General features: G+C 45.1%; 1 protein-coding gene across 6 annotated transcripts; it reads left to right on the forward strand.

The window, feature by feature from the left end:
- The first annotated feature begins 15 nt into the window (after nucleotides 1-15).
- Nucleotides 16-13,084, forward strand: TMEM143 (transmembrane protein 143). 6 transcript variants are annotated; one of them, XM_083707818.1, is made up of 8 exons: nucleotides 16-116; nucleotides 1,182-1,377; nucleotides 5,894-6,001; nucleotides 6,887-7,081; nucleotides 8,183-8,320; nucleotides 9,405-9,680; nucleotides 10,721-10,910; nucleotides 11,066-13,084. In XM_083707818.1, the coding sequence occupies exons 2-8, from the start codon at nucleotides 1,183-1,185 to the stop codon at nucleotides 11,230-11,232; spliced, it is 1,269 nt and encodes a 422-aa protein (XP_083563944.1). In that variant the 5' UTR covers nucleotides 16-116; nucleotide 1,182; the 3' UTR covers nucleotides 11,233-13,084. The 6 variants fall into 6 exon arrangements, with proteins under 6 accessions (XP_083563944.1, XP_083563947.1, XP_083563946.1 ...); XM_083707822.1 differs by lacking the exon at nucleotides 16-116 and adding an exon at nucleotides 141-779 and having other exon boundaries at nucleotides 8,183-8,316; nucleotides 9,401-9,680; XM_083707819.1 differs by lacking the exon at nucleotides 16-116 and adding an exon at nucleotides 142-779.
- Nucleotides 13,085-16,587: the final 3,503 nt, after the last annotated feature.

Consider the following 16,587-nt stretch of genomic DNA (forward strand, 5'->3'; position numbering starts at 1 on the left):
GGCGCGCGCGAGGATCCTACAATTCTGTATGCGGGAGCGGACGGCAGGCAAAGCTGCGCGTGCGCAGTTTGCACCGACAGCCCGAAAAGTGGAGGCGGGTGCGGGGAAAGGAACGAGTATGTGTTGCGCGCTCAGTTTAGCAAAGGAGAGGGGGGGGGGAGAGAACGATTCTCTGCGCCTGCGTGTTTCTGAAGTTGAAGTATTCTTTTGCCCGTCCGCAACGTAGACCGTGACTCGGTCATGGAGATAAGAGTTTATAGAGAAAGGGGTAGAGTGATGAAACGATCGAATTTCCAGTTGAAAAATGAAAGGAAGTCTGCCTTTTGCCGGCGTAGAAAGGCGTTGCTCTGAATCATAGAAATGATATGCTGAAACTCTTGTATAAAACTGTGTAGGAAATGGGAGTGAAAAACCAGTTTTTAAACTGTGCATGATTAACCCTGTGCATGATACCTTTCTACAAATTTTCTAGATCTGTAGCATAAACTCGCGAGCACAGTGCTGAACAGCTAAGCAAGCGCCTGACGTACAGGAGAGCTGAAGTCAAAGGCGCTAGTGCGCTTGCGGGGAAAAGGAGGCTCCGCCCCCCCGGGCACAAATAAGGAACGAAGGGCGGGAAAGAAGCGTGCGCGTGCGCACTAAGGCCAATGTCAGCCCAGAGGTTAGGAACCTACTGCCTTGTATGGTGGGCTTCCCGCCCTCCGCCCCGTTTGAAACGGGCCCAAAGTGAATGCAAAGGCTTTTTCTTCCAGCAGGAGGAAGGAATCACTGCTTTGTCTGTAAGTTGGTGAGAGTATCGCTATTCTCATCAGTTCAGCCAACTTAATGCGTTTTGGGGCAGTGACCTTTGACCTCACCCCACCTCCTGTCTGGCTGATCTGATTTGGACCAGGCCCAGTTGCACAGGTGGTGGTGGCACTGTTGTGCAGAAGACCTCTGGCCTGGCCGCTCTGGCCAAGGCTCTGACCGCAAGGAGCCTTCCCTCCCCTGTCCAGGGACAGATTTTGGCCTCCATGGTGTGGCCAAGCCTTTGAAAGTCTTTGACTTTGTTGCTTTGAAGAAAGATGTGCCCCGTTACTGGCTAATGCCAGCTGTATCCCACTTGCAAATTAGGGCCATTTTTGAAAGCCTTTGGAAAGGAAGCTGAACATGCCTGACTGGTAAACCTTGAACTTTCCTAGAATGTTGTGTGCAGCGCGGTTAGCCTTAGGGGCTGGGGTTGTAGGGTTGCCATCCCGTGGCAAGGCCTCCCTCGCTGCCAGGATGGTGAAATACCGGAAGATGCGGAGACCAGTGGAGCCAGAGAACTGGGCGGTGGATTATCGGGAGAGATACATCCCCTTTTCCAAGGACTACCTGGTTGATGCTCTAGTGAAGGTATAACATGGGCTCTGCATGGGTTCATAATAAGTTATGAACATAGTGTTGTGACTGGGCTTTTTTTTTTTTTTTGCTGGGATGGGTCAGTCTGTATGATGCCTGAGCCCCTTCTGATCCCCTGGATCCAGCAAGGGTTAAAAGCTAATAGAGAATTCCATTGTTAAATTAGTCCAGCAAGGGTCTTAGTTGCCATCTAAGTACCATATAAGTACGGTCATTAGTATAACAGGAGATTGCCCTGTTTCCTGCTTGGCAGGGGCTTGGACTCGATGGCCCTTGTGGTCTCTTCCAACTCTATGATTCTATGAAATGGGTAGGCCCCCTCCCACACCTGACTGGTAGTGAGAAAGACAGTAGCCAGAGCTCTGTGTCAAAGCTGGGTTGGAATCAGTGTGCAGGCAGAAGCCAGAGAGAGCGCCATGCTTGATCTCTGTTTGAATCCAACATTGTGGCTGGGAGAAGCAAGACTGCTTGCAGTGTTAATGCTGTGAGCCCTTCCATCGTAGGCTAAGGTTGTATATATGTGTAAATAAACCATATATCCTAAAGACACCACAGTCTCCACTGCCTCTCATTCCAAGGAAACCAAACCTTGGGGAAGCTCCTGGAACCCCTGGAATCTCGCAACGCTCAGAAATTGGGGTGGTGTGCATGTCGGACTCAGAATCCTCTTCTCAGCTAGCTTGTTGTACTTAAGATTGTACAGCTAAGCTGAAGCTAAACTTAAATGAATACATATGGCAATTTGCTTACTTTTGCATGAGGCATTCAGATCCCTGGGTGCTGTACTGTATAGCATTTATTGGCCCAGTAACTTGGGCTACCTTGGTACAGAAGATGTTTTGTTTTACAATGATTGTATGTGTTCTTGGGTGCAACTCATTCTATATTGAAGCCTGCTCCTCCCAGCCACCCACCCCAATTCCAGAGTCTGCTGCATCCTGATGCTTGGTGTGGAAACAGTACGAAGCTTTTGCCCTTTAACACATCTTGCATTCTACAAGAGTGCATGGTGTTGAATCTAACAAGCGATGATGGCCCTTCTAGAGAGTTTAAACTCTACTAGGATGGCCCAAGTAGGGGTGTGTGAAGAGCACAGACATTAAGAAATGAATATTTGGGTGTGGGAAAACTTAATGACAACGATTGGTCCAGGTAAAATTTATGTCTAATAATTTAAGAGTATTTAAGCTGACTTTCAACACACAATCATAAGGTACTGAGCAAGATTAGAAATGCCAGAAGGTGCTATACTGTATATCAATGTGCATACTTAAGTATAGTAACCAAACTTTGCATGATAGTTCCTGAGATCAAAGAGCAAGTTTTTTTCTGTGTTTGGATACAGTTGGGTGTTATTCTGAATCAAAATGACAGACATTTCAAAACTAGCCTGATTTTAACTACTGATTTTTTGGTTTCTTGAAATTTCTGAGCAAAAAGTATAAGGCTGCTAGTATACAATACATTCAGTTAAAGCACTAAAAATAATAATAAATATTAATAGAATAAAATCCACAATAAGAAAATTTCAACTAATTTCCAAATATCTGGTATAATAAGAATATCTTCATCAGTTCCTTCCTTGAGGAGGAAGGGTGGGATATAAATTAAATAAATACAGGCGGTGACTATTTCACACAGGGATTCGATTCCCAACCCCTGCATATGTTGGCAGAGTGCGTATAAGCACATCCTGCCCCCATTATGCCCTTTTTAAGCTGCCTTCTGTGCATTGGTGATCATGCATCAGTTGGATGTGCCTAAAATGGTTGCTGCCTGTAATAGGAAAGAATAATAAAAGAATAATAAGAGAGTCTGGGGGAAATGAATGAGTTTTTTGAAGGGGATTTTTCTGTAGCTCAGAAGCCACTACACTATTTGCTGAACAAGTGTAAAATGAGGGAAGTGAAGGCAGAAAGGGGATGTGGATTATTGAGAAGAGGGCTGTTGTTCCAGAGCAGAAAAGGAAGAAAGGGATATAAGGAGAGATGAAAGAGAAGCTATAGTTAAGAGCTGCTAGCATTCCAGGATTTTCCTGTGGTTCAGAAATTGTATAATGTTACTCTGGAGACCCCTGGGAACTCCATTGTATATACAGTGGTACCTCGGGTTACATACGCTTCAGGTTACAGACGCTTCAGGTTACAGACTCCACTAACCCAGAAATAGTACCTTAGGTTAAGAACTTTGCTTCAGGATGAGAACAGAAATCATGCTCCAGCGGCGCAGCAGGAGGCCCCATTAGCTAAAGTGGTGCTTCAGGTTAAGAACAGTTTCAGGTTAAGAACGGACCTCCGGAACAAATTAAGTACTTAACCCAAGGTACCACTGTATTATTATCAACCTTATTAACATATTTTTATCTTCAGTATGTGAATGGAATATTTTGATAGGAGCTTTATGTCAGAGAGGAAAGCCCCCCTTTGTGAATTGGGAGAAGGAAGGAAAGAACAAAGTGGCTGCATGTTTTTGGAGAGCATCACCTTCAGAAGCTAGGTCAAGAGACCCTGACACATTTCATTGACAACCAGATAGGGATAGCTGTTGGCCATCTGGGCTGGCGACACTGAACAATATGGAGCAGGCTTAGTACTAAGTGTGCAATGAGATCATGTTCCATTGCGAGTAGGTATGTGAGGTGTGGGTGGAGAGAGAGAGAGAGAGAGCGCACTATATGTTTTCCCAACATGATGTTAACGGTGTATGGAACCTGCAGCAAGCATCTTTTTGTATTTTCTTTTATTTCCATCCAGGATTTCTTTCTTGCTGAATTGGCCACCCCAGCTATAGTCAAGAGACTTATGAAGTAAGGACTAGAAGACTATCTTTTCCTTTCTCCCCCTCCCCTGTGGGAGGTGTAAAACATACAAAAGCCAATTATAAATTACCTAATGTTTGAGCTTCACTCACTCATGTGTATAGTCATAGGAATATAAGAAAGTGCTTTGTATCAGGTCAGACTATTTGTTCCTCTAGCTTAAGACTATGTATGCACCATTCATGAAAAGCCCATGACTCCGCCCCACCTCGCCCCCCAAATTCTGGGGTCTGTAATTTGTTAAGGGTGCTGGGCAGGGCTTTTTTCAGGGGGAACTCAACAGGAACTCAGTACAGGTGAGCTCCGGCTCCTCTCTAGTGAGCGCCATTGCCATTCTAAGAAAATGAGGGTGGTGGTCACAGTGACCTCTTTCTAGAAAAATATCACTGGTGCTGGGGATTGTAGCTTTGTGATGGGTAAACTGCAGATCCCAGGATTCTTTGGAGAAAGCCATGTGCTTTAAATGTATGATGTATATGAAGCCTAAGTATTGACTAGCAGTGGCTCTCCAGAGTCTCAGGCAGCAAGTCCCTTCACATCACCTTATCCCTGATCTCTTATATATAATTTTTATTAATTTCAACATACCAATTCTTATACAATCTTTTTGGACTTCCATCAGACCTCTGATGATCCACCATTTTTATCATTTCTTCTGCATTTCTTAAATTCCTATTGCCGTTAATTATCTTAACTCACAACCCACCTCTTTAACCATTTTTGCAATAATTCAAATAATTTACCTCACAAAACTTCTTGCAAACCTACAAACGTAATCTGGTCATTACGATCCCTGATCTCTTCTATGTGCAAAGCACAGGATCGGCCAATGGACCGTGGTCCCTTTTGTAATAGGAAGCTGACGTGTGTTGTCTTACTTGAAGCTTGGAACATGGAAGCCTTGCTCATAATGACGCCAAGCACCCCAGCTAAAAATGAAACAAGCCACAAATGCTGAAAGGAGATTTCTGGGAGCCTGGTTCATCACAAAAGCTTGGATCTGCCTAGAACTGGTGGCAGGGTGTGTGTGTGTGTGTGTGGAGTTCTCCAGTGGCAGCTCATAACTTGTTTATGTATGCAGGGTGTGAATTTAGTAATTAGCGTGCATGTATGTGTGTTACATGTTCTTAATTAAATGTAGATCAAACCTGTAAACAACAACAACTTACTCCAACCTTTACTATTGCCTATTATTTATTAAATCTATTAGGAGCTTTTCTTGCTGCAGGCAACTCAAAGCGACTTTACAAAAAAGAAAAACATTAAAACACACACACACACACACAAGCTTTATAAGGCCATGGATTGTTAACATTCAAAGGCCTAGTTGAAAAGGAATGTTTTTGCTTGGTGCGCACCAGATGTTTTAGACTAGGACTCCTATCATGGGAGTTGTAGTCAACGCTCAGAGGGCTCCAAATTCGCAAAACTGATTTAATTCTTATCAATCCAGTTGGGGACTAAGTTTTTAAAAAGTTGTTTCAGATTGATAGGGAAGCTTAAGGATAACACTGCTGTAGCAGCATGGAATAATCTGTCAGCCCGTTGCCTCAATTATAACAATATCTCAGGACAAAGTAAGGCATCATTTTAATAATCTGCTGCAATTCAGCATATCACAACAAACGTATGTAAACAGGTCATTTGGTTCTAAACCACCTTTGGACTAACCTTGTCTGTTCCTTCTTTCAGGAGTTCCACTCTTCTAGTCAAGCAGATCGCGCTACTTTCCTGGCATTTGTCTCTCAAGTGGACTCGTCCCTTCTTCACCGTTACCACTCCATCCTAGAGCAATTACAGGTAATGACAAAGTATGCTCCTTGTGGGGACTGGCCTTGTTTCTGAATGAATTGCTCATCCAAATGCAGAAGGGGTTGGGGAACAGCATGTGCCGGAAGCTAGTGGGAGGCATTGTGATGAGATCCTGGCTTACTCACTAGTTTCCGGGCTCAGAGGTACAGGAACTGATCTTTAAAGCACTCCACAGCTCTGTAATTCCTCAAGGACTGCCTCTCCCCATATGAACCAGCTCAGACCCTGTGGTTTCATCACAGACCCCTTCTTGCTGTGCTGCACCTGAAGTAGGTACAGATTGTGAATCAGGCCTTCTCAGTGGTGGCCCCCTGTTTGTTGATTGCTCCCTAAGGGTGATGTACCTAGCACCATCCTTGTCAATCTTTAGCTGGCAGGCTAAGGCCTTTTTGTGTGGCCTGCTGAGGTGGTGGTAATCTTTTAGTGGGAAGGGTAGAACTTGTCCTTACTACAGTGGTACCTCGGGTTAAGAACTTAATTCATTCTGGAGGTCTGTTCTTAACCTGAAACTGTTCTTAACCTGAGGTACCATTTTAGCTAATGGGACCTGCCGCGCCGCTGCCACACGATTTCTGTTCTCATCCTGAAGCAAAGTTCTTAACCTGAAGCACTATTTCTGGGTTAGCAGAGTCTGTAACCTGAAGCGTCTGTAACCCGAGGTACCACTGTATATTGTAGGATGAGCATCAAAGGAATTTTATAGGGCCCATTGTTTTGTATTTCTTATGGTATTAAGTTGTGTTTATGCATTCCATTTTACCATGACAAGTTGCTTCCAGGCTTTTTATTGTGTAAAATGACCGATCAATGCAGTAAATAATAATAACACTGTTAATGGCATTAATACTGGCTATTTATTTCTCCCCTTCCCAGGCTCTCTACGCTCCTATTAATCCCGACCAGGACACACTGCAGGAGTTCTCTCTGACTGATGCTGAGCGGTTAGCAAAAGAACAGGAAGTTTTGGCCAGGATGGATCCATTGCTGGACCAGGCCAACTTCAACAGTTTGTCAGAGGAAACCCTGGCCTATGCCCTTGTGGTTCACCATCCTCAAGATGAAGTCCAGGTGAGACCTGTGCCAGGATAGGGCCATTCTTCCTCCCCGTAACACAATGTGACTCTTAACAAAGCCAGATTCTGTACATACATGTTATGGGAGTTTTCTCACTGTGGAGATTAAGTTCAGGCACAGCTCCACCAGAGGCCCTTCAGCTTCCCTGTGTCTGAGCTTCTTCATATATTCGTATATTCTTCGTATATTATTATACTAGCCAGTTTGATGTAGTGGTTAAGAGCGGTAGTCTCATAATCTGGTGAACTGGGTTCGCGTCTCCGCTCCTCTACATGCAGCCTCTGGGTGACCTTGGGCCAGTCACACTTCTCTGAAGTCTCTCAGCCCCACTCACCTCACAGAGTGTTTGTTGTGGGGGAGGAAGGGAAAGGAGATTGTTAGCCGCTTTGAGACACCTTAGGGTAGTGATAAAGCGGGATATCAAATCCAAATACTACTACTACTACTACTACTCTTCTTCTTCTTCTTCTTCTTCTTCTTCTTCTTCTTCTTCTTCTTCTTCTTCTTCTTCCTATTAGCCTTCCTGTCATCAGTTTATTATCCTAGGGCTTGAAGCAATAGAATTCATACAAGAACCATGAGAAATTACTATTAAAATGTACAGAATATTGTTGAAGAGATCAACAGCACAGCATCCCCAGATGTGAAGCTAAAGGCACACCTTTAGAGCAGGTGAACCCACTGGACTCCAGCTCCCAACAGCATCTGGAGGGCTGTAGATTTCATGCACTGCTGCATGAAAGCCTTGTGACTTCAGCCCCTGTGTCTCATTTTTACATTGAAAAGTGCTCTCCGTGGTGATCCATTTCCTCAGATTACTTAACATGTTTGGCACTGATTTGTTTTTTAATTGCCACCATTGTAGATTTGGTTCCTTATTTTATAGGCAGGTTGGCTTTATTTATTTATTATTATTTCTTAAATTTGTACACCACATAGTAACATTTATGTACAAATGTTTAAAATAAAAAATAGTGTGCACGCCCTCAAAACATTCACACTATCGGTCGGTATGGAATGCTCCTTAGCTGTAGTTGCAACACAAGACCCCCTGCCCCAAAAAGTAAATGTATTTTCATGCCTTCCTTTTTGCAGGTGTCAGTAAATCTGGATCAGTATGAATACATAAGATTCTGGGCTCTTGGCCAAAGGTTCGGACCACTGCGTGTGATGACTACCCTTCAGAATCAGAGGGGGTTCTTTGGCACACCTCGGGTTCCACCAGACAGGCAAGTGAAAAATAATAAAAGTAGATCCCACCCTGAGATCCTTTTGGGGAGAGCTATTCCCCTGACTCTACATTTGCCTCTCCCAGCTTGTTACACTGTTCAGACTCCCATAAATCTAGGCCTTAGGCTGAAGCTATTGGGAGTTGGAGACCAACTGCATTTGGATTGCAGAAGCTTGGGGAAGTCTGCTCTGCATTAACTGGACAGGAAGATAGGCAGTGAATACGGTTTGTTCATATGTGGATGGATAATTCAGGAACATACCGTACTGTGGATTCTTGTGCACTTTTTAATCAAAGCAGTTTCCAATAGCTTAGAGACTGAAGGAATTTCTTAACTTTTTTTTAAAGTTATGTGAGCATGATCCCTGTTTGAAAAGGAAACACAGTACTGTTCGTCCGCTGCATCCATGCTTTATTGGTATTTGCCTCCACATGGACAAAATGTGTTTGGCCACTTAGTATGGTGTTTTATCCACCTCAGTTTATTTAATGATAATCTCTTCTGCCTTTCAGTCAACATTGTGTTTTATGGTTCTTGTTCAGTACTTTATAATTTTAAATGATACATGTATAACAATATACAGTACTGAGTAAACTTTGCAGGGTTTTGATATGAGTGCTTATACATTGTACCTCAGGTTCCATCTGCACTATACATTGAAAGCAGTATTATACCACTTTAAACAGTCAGGGCTTCTCTCAGAGTCCTGTGAACTGTCGTTTGTTAAGGGTGCCAAGAGTTGTTAGGACTCCCCTCGCAGAGGTACAGTTCCCAGAGTTCCCTGGGAAGAGGGACCAATTTTTAAAGCACTCTGAGAACTGTACCTCTGTGAGGGGGGTTGGTGGGGTATCTCCTAACATTTCTCAGCGCCTTTAACGTTCTGCAGTTCCCAGGGTTCTTGGGGGGAAGTCACCTTAATGATTATCTGCTTATATTTTTTAATGAATTATCTTTTATGTTGCCTTGATATTTTTTGATACAGCGGTACAGAAATATTTCATTTATTTATCCATAAATAAAATGAAAATGCTTTCTTTCCTCTGTGGTTTTCTATTTTTTGCCCCTTTTTCTCCCAAACCAGACAGTACTTCAAACGGGTGGTGGTGGCTGCCCGGATTAAGAATTCTCACCTCATGCTTAAATGCTTTAAGGACATTCCGCTGGAAGGCCTGGAGCAGTTGCTGCCCGCAGTCAAGGTCCGCACCTCCATCTTCTACAGGGCCCTCCTCAACGGCATGCTGATAGTGAGCGGCTTGGCCGTCTTCGTCAACGTGGGCATGGTGGTGCTTTCTGACCTGAAGATTGGCACCACCTCCCTGCTGCTTTTCTTCGCTGCCTTTATGGCCTTCCGGGCTTGGAAGGTATGCATGATGGTGATGCTGCCGCTATTTCTAAAAAACTGGCCCTGCCTCTTATAACAGATTGCCAGCCATGTGACCTTTGGTAACATAGCCTTTAAGGAAGGGGCGGACAGTTCCAACGTTGGGGCTGATGGGAGTTGGAGTCCAACAATCAGCATGGTCAATGGCCAGGAATTAAAAATAAAATAATAGTCTGTAGTCTAGCAAGATCTGGAGGTTTCTGCCACTGTTTGGGGGCAGCATTTCCCAATCTATGGGTCACAAAGCCAGTAAGCCAAACATAATTATTACTTCTCATAATTTAACTGTTATGATGAAGATCTCTCCTTGAGATTCCAGAGAGCTGCTGTCAGGTAGACAGATTGGAACAATTGTCTGTTTTTTCTGGACAAAACAGGCCCACATGGTCATACGCACCCTGTCTTCTCAAATAGAAGTATCTACCATTTATTCCATTGTGTGGGGTAGTTGGGGGAATTACCCATTGAAGATGCACTTAAAGATACCTTTGCCTTCAGGACAAAACCTGTAATACACACCTCTAAATGCACTACTCTCCCCATGTGGGTACTTGCAGGCTACAAGTCCTCCTTCCTCCTCTCACACCCTGTCCCTCCTATTGATGGACACTTTGCTAGGGAATCGCAATACGTGTCAACCTTGCTCAAAAGCACTGCTGTAACTGTGGCTGTAAACCCAGGAGGCCTGAATCCCAACTTGTCCACTGCTATAGTTAAACTATGGGACTCGCTCCCATAGGAGGCAGTGATCACCACCAACCTGAATGGCTTTAAAAGACGATTAGACAAAATTAATCGATAAGGGATAGCAGCGGCTACTACCTGTGATGGCTACGCTGAATACCAGTTGCTGGAAACTGCAAGGGGACGAGGGCTCTTGTGCTCAGCTCCTGCTTGTAGGATTCTGACAGGCACTTGCGTGGCCGCTGTGAGAACAGGATACTGAGCGGGCCAAATCCAGGAGGGCTGTTCTTAGCAGTCTTGCTTCCTGTGGACACCCCTGCTTTCTTCTTGTTAAAGGTCTTTGGCCAGCGCCGGAATATCCACTCCCTTGAGCTGGTGCACATGCTGTATTACCGCAGCACATCCAACAACTCTGAGCTACTGGATGCCCTTGCTCTGCGTGCCCAGGAAGAACATGCCAAGGAGGTCATCTTGGCACACAGTTTCCTCCTCCAGCTGCACCAGCACTATCACCCCCTGGACATAGGTATTTGCCTGGCCTTGGTTCTTTGGGTTGGGGCAGGGTTGAAGCAATGAAAAACTAAGCCATCCCCTGGGATGGGTTTGAACTTGTGAAAGGTTCTCTGACCTCTCTCTCTCTCTCTCTCTCTCTCTCTCTCTCTCTCTCTCTCTGTCCCCCAGACTCCAAAACCATTGAACGCATGAGGGAAGAGGTTCAGGCTTGGCTGCACCTCCACTCTGGTCTGGATGTAACCTTCTGTGCCGACCGTGCTTGCAGGCATCTCAGGGAACTGGGAGTTGGGGCAGGGGGCTCTCCTGCAACAGGGACCCATCCTGTGACTGGTTAGGAGCTTCCTAGGATTGTTCTGGCCAGCACTTTTGGTTCCTAGTGGTCAGGCCACCTGCTGAGGCCCCTAACGCTGAGCATGTGAGGCTTTGAAGGCACAGGCAGGAGAATTCTTGCCTTCCCAGGGCATTATGGGAGCAGTGCCCAGGGCTGCAGTTGTCGATGCTGCCCAGAAGCCTCTGGGTTTCTGCTTCTACTACTGCTGTATCTTCCCTGGATGTGTATGTTCCTCCAGGAATCCATGTTGGGAGGAAACTCAAGCATGTAACACCATAAGAAGTGTAAATATCACCCGGCATACAACATTCAACCTCATTACAAGGGGGGCATGTTACACCTCAGACTCAACTATTTGGAAGGCTTGTCGGGGGAAGCTTGTTTTTAAAGGTGTCCCTGTTTTTGTAAAAACCCTTTTATTATATGCTGCTGCCTTTGGGGGGGCTGCCTGCTTTTTCTTGTATCTGAGGAATGTGGGGGCGAAGTTCCTTGCAGGGCTGTTTACATTTGAAATGAGAATGGCATAAAGCAATGAATTGCTTGCGTTTAGGGCAAGATGGGGTTTTAGAACTATTCCTTTGCTCTGCTTCTTGGGGGCTTTAAAAAAACGTATTAAATCACTTCTATAGCACTTTGAAATTCACAGTATACGCTTACGAGGAATTTGAAGACTACTACGCACCTGGTTTTTGTTTTGCCTGTTTTGTAGAGACCACGGAGGTTGAGACGACACACACACTGCATGGTCTTGGACAACTCAGTAAGTTCATGCAGTGCTTTGACTTGTTAGGGAAGGCCACTCGGCACGTTTCTAGAGGCACTTCTCCATATTATTGCCCCCTGATGTTCCAGCTTCAGGCCGCTGTACTGAGAACAGATTTGATGCCTTGGAACAAATTTATGCTCTGAGTTAATGAATGAGCTCCTATGTGTTTTTTAAGTTCCAGTATTGTACTCACTGAACCACGCTGTCTTTTGTTTTCTGGTTGTCAATTGGTCATCAGTTTACAGTTGAGGTTTGGAGTTCAGAAACTTGCACAAGTAGTAGGAATTATTAGGAGGGCTGTTGCTGATGGATTTTGAAGTTGAGGCATCTGCTACCTCCTTTTGATGCATGCAATAAGGTCTTAATTCTACCCTCATGGAGGGTACCTGACTTCTGCTGCCTCCATCTCTAAATAGTGCATGTGTGTTCAGTGTATGTATGTGTGCTTGGGGGGGAACTACTTCACCCTAATGAATGCCCTTGTAACTGAGCAGATGTGATATTGTTCACTGTTTGTTGTGTTAGACTGGGGGCCAGCTGGTCGCCCTGAGTGGTCTCCTGTTCTTTTTTTTTATGGGGTACATGTACCAGCCGTGCCCTCCCGTGTAGTCTCCCATCAGCCATGATGCTGTCTTTGAAGCAGCACCTGCCAGCAAAACCTCAGACAGAGAACTTGACGCAAATAGAAGCAAAGTGGAGGCTGTTTGTGGACACTGGTCTGTTGTTTCACAGTCTACAACAGGGCAATGCCTCTGTGATATTTTACATGGTAGCATTGCCCGGATTTTCACTTTTGATTTCTTCCCTTCCCCAAGAGAGTGCTACCTGAAATTTTTGTCTCTTGTAACATGTCTCTTACCTACAGGTGTGTGTAGTGGTGTGAGAAGGCCCTCTAACAACAGCTTGTTCTGAGCTTCTCATGCCTAAAGTGAGCTCTTAGTCTTAAAATAGCAGTGGTTGGTTTTTTGTTTTTTTTTGTTTTGTTTTTTTTGTTTGTTTAACCCTCCACCCATGTTGGAAGTCATTGTGGCTCAGGGGAAACTGCATGAATGTCTGTTTCTTCGGCGCAATAAAAAAATATTTTCCCATATTGACAAGTTTTCTCCTACTTTTTATTCTGTTTTATTTTACACTGCTTGGTCCTAAAGTAACTTCACTGAACTGAACAGCCAGGAGGGCAGTGGTTAGTTATGCTTGGATGTATATTAATTATTATTATTATTATTATTATTATTATTATTATTATTATTATTATTAAATTTGCTAGTTGTTTTTTCTTGCCTAGGGCAACCCAAAGCACCTTACACCCAAACCTAAAGACAGACAACCCCACCCACCCACATAGATGCATTAAAACTAAGAGGAGAAAAGAAATACATTAGAAACATCCCACAATCCCCTAAAGCTTCCTTGTAGCTCCACACCCTCAAAGTATCCTGTGTGCAAACAGGGGCACCAGGAGCCCCTCTTTAACCATCCCTATTTATAATATTTTGCACACTGGAGTTGGATACTTGACCGAGCAAATAACAGCCAGGTATTTGAAAACAGTTAACATTCATTGAACGACGGCATCATTATTTCTGGCTTTCCTTGACTCCCTGTAGCTGTATGTCTCACTTGTATCCCATGAGTTCCTAGGACATTACAGAACAAACAGATACATCATGGTGAGGCACCCACTTGTTCCTGCAGCAAGCAAGACAGGAAGCTCGGCAGTCCTAGGCAGTGATCATGGCCCCCGATGACGGTTTTTGTGTGTTCTCTGTTGGGAGATGCCTGCTGTTAGAGCAGGTGGCCTGTGGGAGATGTTCATGCTGCTGGGTTTTGCTATGGGACCAATGAGCACACAGCTCCCCTTCCTGACAAATGACACTTTATTGGGGCAGACACACTATATTTTTTGGGTGGGGGCAGAGAAACTACCACCCCCTGAGTGACTTTCTTGCCTTCATTGAACATTTTATGGCAGATTAGTGGAGTGGAGATTCTGTTTCTAATATATCACTTTTCCAGCAGCAACTTAGAAAAAGCCAATTATGGCTTTAAAAAAGAAAACTAGCACAAGTGACACAATAAAACAGCCTGCTTCGTTGTTTAGCATCCTGCCACTTGCTGACAAGGGCTCCCCACAAACAATTACTTGAGCTCTCTTATCTTGAGGTTTCCTTCAAGAAGAAAGTTGCCGGAGAGGTTCTGATGCAGTCATACAGCTTCTTGAGCAATGTACAGGACTGCTGATCCTACACCTTGCCTAATGGTGGAGGTACCACCTAAAACCTTTGGGGAAGGGGCTCCCCCTGTCAAAGGCCACATTCCTTTGGAGGTGCTAATCAGTTGGAGGCAGCATACTAGCAGGAGGTGGAGCTGAAGCCATGTTCTTCCTGTCTCCCCAGTCAGCCGGTTGCCAGAAGAGAGACAGATATGGACACACACCTTGCAGAGGACTTATGAAATGAGGTGGGCAGGCTGCAGATTACCAACCCCTCATCTAAGACACCAACAACCTGACATGATATTTGAGAGGAACTAAGAAACTGTCTCCTTGATTGCTTTGTGGCAGTCGGCTCACTGGTCAATCTAGACCAGTTTTGTTTACATGGGCTGGCAGCAGCACTCCTTTGCCTCGAGCAGAGATCTTTCCCAGCCTTGCCCCCTTCCACTGAGAGGTGCAGGGTAACGAGTTTGATTTCCCCTAAGTTAAGCATCTTCTCCATCCCTGGGCTATGGGATCTTTTTAGCCATTGCACAGCTTCTAATTCAAGGATGGGGGACCTCCAGACTCCCACCAGGCTCAGCCAGCAGGACTGAAGGGCAGGGATGAAGGGAGTCTGACAACATCTGGAGGGCCGCAAGTTCCCCACCCCTGATGTAATTCAACATTTGTTTTAATTAAAATGGAAGATTACAGGTCAGGCAGATTGCATGTTATGGTAATCATCTCAGTTTAAGGAACCTGCTGCGTCAGGCAAAGGCCTGTCTAGTTCATCATTCTGTTTCCACAGCAATCAACCAGGTGCCTTTGGGAAGCCTGTAAGCAGGGCAGGAGTGCAACAGCACTCTGCCCACCTGTGATTCTGAGCAACAGGTATGCAGAGGCATGATGCCTCTGACAGTGGAGGCAGAACACAGCCATTGTGGCTGCTAGTAGCAGAATATTGTTAAGAGTTCCCCTCTTTCCCCCCAGCAGAGAATCCCCGCTGAGTATGCAAAATCCAAAATGGACCACCCTTCTACCCCTTAATGTTGCCTGCTTGTTTCCCAGTTGCCTTCATGACTAACTTGAGGACTAGAAGGAAGCATGCCTTCGAAAAGGCTGACTATCTGTGTCAGATGAACCAAGGGATACAAAGCAGTGTTTTGTACTTGGGAGAGAGATGCGGCTATGTTTCCTGTACTTAGGACAGACCCATAGAATCAGAATTGGAAGGGACATCAAAGGTGAACTAATCCCAGCTCCAGCTGATGCAGGAAATCCACTACTACAGCACCCCTGATAGGTGGCCATCCAGCCTCTGCTTTAAAACTTTGTAACAAAGCAGAGCCCACCATCTTCTAAGCCAGGTGTGGGGAGCCTTTGGCCCTCCAGGCGTTGCTGAACTACAGCTTCCATCCCTGGCCACTGACTTGCTGGGGCTAGTGGAAGTCGTAGTTTAGCAACACCCGTTCTACGGTATTAGCTTGCTCCTACCTGCCATGGTGTCGGCTGCCTTTTTCTAGCTGCATTCCCTTGCTTCTACTCTTGTAAAAAGACAAGCTTTAGGGTGGCTGGTGGATAGTTAAACATTCAGATTTCAATTAGGTTAAATATTTATTGGTTCACGTGCCCAGATCTCTGCACCACCAGATGGTATATTAGTGCTCTTGGCAGGCATTAAGCTGCACTTTTATCTCAGCCCAAGTGCACAGTGAGGATGGATGGAAAGCAGCTGTACCTAGAGAACTGGGGTGACGTGGGGGTGCTGGCAGATCAGGACCAGCGAGCACAAGGTTCATAGGGTCTTACATTCAACTAAGTTTTACTCGGGGCAGAGCCACTGAAGTGAATGATGCAACTTGGCCAAGTTCGTTAATTTCACTGAGTCTACTCGGAGTAAAACTTTGCTGCATTCCAACCATAGTCTCCACTCGGCCATGCAGCTCCCTGAGTGTCCTTGGCACATCTTTTCCAGCCTTACCGATATCACAGGTTGTTTTGAGAATAACATGGGTGGAGAAGGAAGCTTCTGTGAAGGGGAGATTGAAATGCAATAAAAACAAGTTTGCTCAGTCGGAATGCAGAGAGTTTGGGCAAGGAGGGACTGAATGAATAACAGCAGTCCGGAGTTGGCTGGAAGAGGTGCCACAAGCATTTCTGCAAGGAGGAAAGCTTTTAAATGATGTCGGGTGTTGTGGATTTGGAACAGCATGTTTGCTTCTGCACTCTCATCCAGTCAGCCTGCACTGTTTGTAAATAAACAGATTATTAGAAAAGATACTCTAAGTCTGCAGTGTTCTGTTCGCCAAAGGAAAGTTTCCTTGTGAAGACTGCGGGAATGTGAGACAATAATGTGAAACACTGTAGTCCGCAAAGGAACACATGGCTCTGCTGAA

Source organism: Podarcis gaigeae, assembly GCF_964106915.1.
Source record: "Podarcis gaigeae genome assembly, chromosome: 13".
Classification (NCBI taxonomy): Eukaryota; Metazoa; Chordata; class Lepidosauria; order Squamata; family Lacertidae; genus Podarcis; species Podarcis gaigeae.